We start from the raw sequence: 7,151 nt of genomic DNA on the forward strand, positions 1-7,151 counted from the left end.
GAGGTTCCTGCTTATCCGTATTCTTCCTTGGGGTCCCGGGGAAAGGGTCTGAGGACTGATTAATATCCTTGGTTAATTCAAGGATGATAATAGTGATGAAGGCTACCACTTATTGAGCACTTACTGTGTACTGCGTGCTAAAGTCTTTGTGAAAATTCTCTCACTCACGCTCCAATACCCCATGCTAATTAAACTTAATTAATTCAAGGAGGTTAGCTCAACAACAACACAGCAACCAGCACTTAGGAATAAGTACTGTCCTAAAGTCTTTGTATGTATCAATACATTATCTCTTTCAGTCAATCCCGATTACCTCCTCATTCACTGACCTTAGGTAACAGAGGGATGTTAAACCAATAACAATAATCATACAAATAATAATGATAGGACTCAGCACTTTTTGAAGATTGAGGCTCACTGTGACACAGATACTGGGCTAAACAGTTTTCCTGAAATAAGTAGTCTATCCCTGTGAGTTAGATACGGTTCATATTCTCATTATACAGTTGAGGACACTAAGACGCAACGGAGTAGAGTAACCTGCCCAGGAATGAGAGTTAAGAAATGCCTCTGTTGGAGGGACCAAAAAAGGGAGGAAGGGAAGTAAACCAAGAATGTGTAGAAGCTGATTGGGAAAGTAAGAAAGTGAGAGTGAATGAGACATGTGGTTGACTAACTCTGGCCGGACAGAGCAGGGAAAGTCCTGCTCTGGCTCCTTGCTGACCCTGGTTCTGACCCCAGTGTTGTAGCTCTGAAACCTGTCAGCTCAGAGTTTTGCTGACTGTTTACACGTGAGGAGTTGTGTAGATTTGGGTTATGGTGCAGGTATGAAAATGGGGGGAATCGAGCCAGTGGTATGGTGGTTAAGGGGGCTGGATCCCATATGACAGAATGTGCAGTTCAATTCCCAGACCTGGTGGCTTGAAAAACATGCTACGGGGCAGGGGGGCACAGGTGGCATGGTGGTTAAGGCGCTGGGCTCCCATATGGCGAACCACGGTTAGAGTCCCAGACCTGGCAGCTTGCTTTCTCACTTTTTTTCTCTCTCTCTGGTGAGCACACGTGCCCTATAGCAAATGAAATAATAATAATAATAAATAAAATGGAATAAATCATTCAAAAAAAAAAAACTCACTTTGGGCACATGTGCATACATAGCCAAAATCCAAAGAGAATGGAATAGAAGGGACTGTGGTGTGGAGGTGTGGCCATCCTCCATGGGGGGAGGTGATTTCTTATTCTCTCTCTCTCTCTCTGGTGAGTGTATGTGCCTTATAGAAAAAAAATTACAAAATAGAGGGACTGGGAACCAGCAGTTAGTGTAATGGCTATGTCACTGGACTCCCACGTAGTCGACCGCGGTTCGTGTCCCGGACCCGGTGGCTTAAAACTCACGCCGGGCGCGTGTGCGTGCGTGCCCAAGATCCCGAGAGGAGAATGGAGGAGAAGGGATTGCGACGTGGCCATCTCCCCTGGGGAGTGATTTCTCACTTTCTGTCTCTCTGTCTCTCTCTGTCCTCCTGGTGAGTGCATGTGCCCTATAGCAAAAACCTCTCTACAAAAAAAAAACAAAAAAAAACCCCCCCAAAAAAAAAAAAAAAAAAAAAAAAAGATGACAAAATAGAAAATAGATGGAATCATAGAGGGGTGCCCAGTTATGTGACTGGGGAGCTGGGTATGGGGACCCGTAGGGGCCCTCTGGCATGTTCAGAGCCTACACCTCATTATCTCAACCTACTAAGCGCTTGGGCATGCTTGTGCCCTTTGTACAGATCTGAAAACTGAGGCCCAGACAGGAGTTAACTGACCTGCCTGGGGTCCCACATGGCCTTAGGAAGAGGAGAGGTCAAGATTCAAACCCAGTGTTCTCCAGGCGACCCCAGAGCCCAAAGCTCCCTGCACACACACACATGCAGGTACACGCTCACACACATATGCAGCGTTCTGGCTCAGGTCCAGAGGAAACAAGGATGGCTTATGAAAAGGGGACCTAGAAACTTGAGCTGGGAGAGGGGTGACAGTATTCATGGAGACTCACAGCTCTCTGGTGTGTTTCTGCCTTTGAGAGTTGTGTGTGCGCCCCTCTGTGTATTGTGTGTCCATTTCTGAGTCAGGTGTGTGCCTGAGTGTTTTGTAAAGCCCTGCTTGTTTGATGTATTGTTTCTGGAAGTTGCGTAGCTGCCCCTGAGAAGCGGTTGAGGTTGCGTAGGCAATCACGAATGCATTGCTCGCCTCCATGTCTGTGCGTATGTCCAAGTGGCGCGTCATGCACACGCCTCAGTATTCTTTCCCTGGCTTGCTGCCCAGAGGCCCCCCTCTAGCCCCTTGTGCCAACATCATGCCTCTGAACACCCTTATAATGACGCCAGTCATTTGGGAAATGAGGAAGGGGGGGGTGCAGAGGGAGGGTGAGGTCTAAAGGTCAATCGTTCACCCTGAGTCTGCGGGCTTCCTGTGCCTGTCGGGAACTGGGAACCACCACCGCCCCAGCAGCCCCTCCGGGAATGCCAACTCTCTACCCTGTCAGTGGGAGGGAGGGCCAGGGGGGACCTGAGCCTGCATAAGTGCTATGATGGGACCAGGGTTGCCCAAGCCAGTTCCCTCTGCCCTGCCCAGGGTTGGGGCTGGAGGAGGAAGGGAGACTTGTATTCTCACCTGAACGTGTATGTCACCAGCCCCTAGGACGTTGCCTGTATACTTAGAGTTACGTCTGTTACGTCTGTCTCTGGTTGTGTGTATGCCTTCGTGTTGTATATATGGCAAGGCAGGCTGTGTGTCTAGATATGCCTTGTGTACCCAGGAGTGTGGTGTGGGCCTGTGCTGTCTCAGGGGCTATGTGAATACATAGAAGTGTGGGTACCTCTGTATATTGTATAGGTCCTTCCATTTGTTGTCCATGTGCCTAGGGGTGTTGTGTACCTGTGCTACTGTGTCCAGTTCGGTTGTGCGAACTCATAGCTGTGTGGGCCTCTCTTGAATGAGTAATCCTTTGTGTGTTGTGATCCCCTGATTGTGGGTTTGGATGAAGGGAGGGAGCCCGTCTGTGCTGCCCAGGAGGACTGCCCAAGAGTACTGGCCCATGCCATGAGAATGACCACGTGGGCTCTGAGCCTGTCAGCTGTGGTCTCAACATGCATGGACGTCACTGGGTTTGTTTCTGTAGATCTGAATTCTGAGGGCTTGTGTGTCTCTTAAATTGTGTATGGGTATGGATGAGGCTTACATGCAAAGCTTGACTGAGGGGTCGGTCCAGTTGCTACCTGCTCTCCAACCCCCCCCAACACACACACACACACACACACACACACACACGCACACACACACGCACACACGCACTCACCTTATCATCCACTCACTGTAAAAACAGTCTTTTTTTCCGGGAAAGTCCCCCACCCTTATCCTAGGCCTCTGCCTGGGAAAGCAGAGGCGGGAAGTCTGGGACTTGGGGGATGGGGAGGGATAAGCAGGCAGTGAGGGCCCTGGGATGATTCTGTAATCGGATGCACTGTGTGACCCTCAGCTGCTGCTGTCTGCTTGTCTCTGACCTGCTTCTGGGAAATGGCTTGTAATGTGGTTCTCACTGGATGAGGTCCCCCTCAGCACTACCCCACCCCGGCAGTCAACCCTCCTGCACTGACCACACCTCCTCTGTGTTTGCTCCCACCAGCTCAGCAGCACTACGTACCCGGTGGTCGTGAAGATGGGGCACGCACATTCCGGGATGGGCAAGGTAAGTCCTGGCAGGAGCATGTATGTGTTTGTGCAATGCACACTCCTGGCACTGAGTAGATGGACGTGTTCAACGCACACCTGGGGTGTTTACCTATTTGGATTTTTGTGATCTCACATTCAGCGGATCTTGTGAGGCCATTTTTCTATCATAATTTCAGCCAATTTTGTGTGTCCTGCTATTTCACCAGTGTCTCCAGCACTGTGTCTGTGAGTATACACATGCCCATGTTGAACACACAAGATATATTCTATTATGCTCCAGGGTCTTGGGGTCCAGTGTGTTTTCCATCCACCTGATTTTGTCTCTGGTGAGAAAGCAGACTTGTAGTTTGCAAGTTGGAGTGTGTCTGAGCTTCTGTATGTTTGTAAATCGGGTGTACAATTGGTTTTGTGTTTGAGTGCCCATACATGTATACTGAACAGTTTTTTTTACAGCTTTATTGAGATAGAATTCACACACTATACAACTTACCCATTTAAAGTGGATAATTCAATGGTTTGTAGAACGCTCAGAGCTGCGTGCACCAACTTTGTGTCTGTACAAAACAGGAGGCCTGTAACTGCATCTTCAGTGTCTCATGTGTTCACATAATTTTTGCGCACTGCCAGTGTGTCAAGTGTATGTGCCACCCCCTCCCAAGCACCCCTACTCCCCACTGCTCTCTTGTCTGAACCAGGCCCTGATCCCTGCCCTCACACCCACAGGTCAAAGTGGACAACCAGCATGACTTCCAAGATATTGCAAGTGTCGTGGCACTGACCAAGACATATGCCACTGCCGAGCCTTTCATTGATGCCAAATATGACGTGCGTGTCCAGAAGATTGGGCAGAACTACAAGGCCTACATGTGAGTAATGAGTCCAGCGCCCAGGGAGGGCTTCCTGCCCTGCCCTAGGCAGCCCAGGCCCCCCTGAGCCTCTCCCCCTTTGCCCTTCAGGAGGACGTCAGTGTCGGGGAACTGGAAGACCAACACTGGCTCTGCAATGCTTGAGCAGATCGCCATGTCTGACAGGTCAGTAGGTCAAACTGAAGGGTGGGAGGGGATGGGAGTGTGGGAGTGTGGCCACTGGGCAAGGCACTGACAAGCTCCCCTGCTTCTCATCTTGGCAGATACAAGCTGTGGGTGGATACATGCTCGGAGATATTTGGGGGACTGGATATCTGTGCAGTGGAAGCGCTGCATGGCAAGGACGGAAGGGATCACATCATTGAGGTGGGAGCAGCCAGGGATCAGCAGGGGCACAAGGGAGGAACAGATGCCAAACTGTGGAGCACTCTGTGCCTCAGGAGGTCCTCAGTGAATGGCAGTGTGCTTAGTAAACTGTAAAGTACCTTGTGACAGAATGGCAAATGACAAAACACTTAAGAAACTCTAAACTGTTCTTATGAATTTCGATATCCTTGGTGAATGGCAAGCAACTCGTTAAATAATTACAGTGTTCGAGCTAGCTCTATGGCCTAGTGTTTAAGATAACCAGATCCCACATGGCCAACTCCATGGTTCGAGTCCTGGACCTGGTGGCTTGAGAAACATGCTGGGGTGTGGTGCATGTGTGTCCCAAATCCCAACAGGATGGAGAAATGGAAAAGGGATTGCAGCATGATCATTCCCCATAGAGAATGTTTTCTCTCTCTCCGTTTCTGTCTCTCTGTCTCTGGTGAGCACAGGTATCCTCTGGCAAAATTTAAAAACCAAACTATAAAATGTTCTGTGAATTGAGACATCTTGGTGAATGAGAAAGCCCTTAGTAAACTTTTAAAGTGTTCTGTGAACTGGACCAACAGCCAAGCACTGTGTAAAGGACCAAGAGCCTAGCAAACTAGAAAGCAGGGATAGACATTTTCTCTAACAGACCAGGCAGTGCATATTTTAGGCTTTTGGGCCATACAGTCTCTTGTAACTGTGCAACTCTGCAACAGCAGCCTCACACAAAGCAGATGCTCCTTAACTTACGATGGAGTTACAGCCCTGTCAACCCAACACAAGTTGAAAATATTGTAAGTCAAACATGCATTTCAACCACCACTTCAAAGTATGGTTTCTACTGAATGTCTATCACTTTCACACCATCAATAAAGTCAAAAGATTGAATTCAACCATCATAAGCCAGGGAGCACCTGTATATTAAAAAAATAAGAGTGGTGGGCCAGCAGGTGGCGTGGTGGTAAAGGCACTGGATCCCACACAGCCAATCCCATAGATGGAGTTCCAGACCTAGCAGCTTGAGAAACATGCCAGGTGTGTGTGTGTGTGTGTGTGTGTGTGTGTGTGTGTGTGTACAGTGTGTGTGTGTGTGCCCAAAATCCTAAAGAAAAGAGAAGGGAGAAGAAAGAAGGATGGAGGAGAAGGGATTGTGGCATGTCCATCTCTCCTGGAGGGTGATTTCTCACTTTCCATCTCTGTCTCTCTCAGGCAAGCACATACACCATATAGCAAAAATATTTTAAAAAGAAAAAAAAAAGCAGTGGCTGTGTTCCAATAAAACTATAAAACACTGGAATTAAATTTCATATTGTTTTCACATGTCATGAAATCTTTTGATTTTTTTTTCCCCCATTACAAAATATAAAGCCCATCCTTCGCTCATGAGGGGATGGGGCTGATTTGCCTATGGACCCTAATTTGCGGACCCCTGCTCTAAAGTGCCTCACATACCATTAAGTACCTCCTGACCTCCTGAAAGACAAGCTGCACAGGGCAAAATCGGCGCCTCTTACAACGTGGAGCTGCCGTCCTAACATGTTGTTACTGCCCCCTCACTGGAACCCTTTACCTCCCCGCAGGTGGTGGGCTCTTCCATGCCACTCATTGGTGACCATCAGGATGAAGACAAGCAGCTCATCGTGGAGCTCGTGGTCAACAAGATGGCTCAGGCCCTGCCCAGGCAGCGGCCGCGCGATGCCTCCCCTGGCAGGGGCTCTCACAGCCAGGTCAGGCCCTCTGCCTTGCACTAGTGGCGGGAGGCCAGCCCGTGGTCAGTAGGCACACACAGCATCACCTTTATGCACACATGGCTGGAATTGCCAGTTGTTTAAAAACTTACTAGCTGCTGCCCAGATGTCCCTGTACCTCCCAACACTGCCTGAATGGGCAGTGTGTGAGTCCCCCAGCCCACAACCTGACATCCCCTCAGCTCGGCCACAAATGGGGCCACACCCAACACACAGGGAACCCACGGCATTTCTGATTGGCTGCTGCTCCTCTGGCCAGTTGCTATTTTTAACCTCTCCTGCTCCACTCTGCCGCAGACTCCGTCCCCAGGGGCCCTGCCCTTGGGCCGCCAGACTTCCCAGCAGTCCGCGGGCCCCCCCGCTCAGCAACGACCCCCACCACAGGGTAAGTCAGGGGTCAACTTTCTCGGCCCCTACCATCCCAGCAGTCCCCGCTCTCCGCCTGTTCCCCCCCCCCCCCCCCCCC

At 49.9% G+C, this 7,151-nt stretch overlaps 1 protein-coding gene across 1 annotated transcript in view; it reads left to right on the top strand.

Annotated features, from left to right (window-relative positions):
• SYN1 (synapsin I) overlaps positions 1–7,151 on the top strand; it is a gene marked incomplete at its 5' end in the record, with an annotated part of 61,061 nt that overhangs the window by 51,469 nt on the left and 2,441 nt on the right. Inside the window, 6 exons of the mRNA XM_006165798.3 lie at positions 3,668–3,730; positions 4,438–4,580; positions 4,671–4,745; positions 4,844–4,946; positions 6,518–6,664; positions 6,983–7,070. Coding sequence (XP_006165860.1) covers positions 3,668–3,730; positions 4,438–4,580; positions 4,671–4,745; positions 4,844–4,946; positions 6,518–6,664; positions 6,983–7,070 — 619 coding nt within the window. The remainder of the gene's footprint in view (positions 1–3,667; positions 3,731–4,437; positions 4,581–4,670; positions 4,746–4,843; positions 4,947–6,517; positions 6,665–6,982; positions 7,071–7,151) is intronic.

The sequence above is a fragment of the Tupaia chinensis genome, unplaced genomic scaffold (genome assembly GCF_000334495.1).
Source record: "Tupaia chinensis unplaced genomic scaffold, TupChi_1.0 Scaffold144034_1, whole genome shotgun sequence".
Lineage (NCBI taxonomy): Eukaryota > Metazoa > Chordata > Mammalia > Scandentia > Tupaiidae > Tupaia > Tupaia belangeri.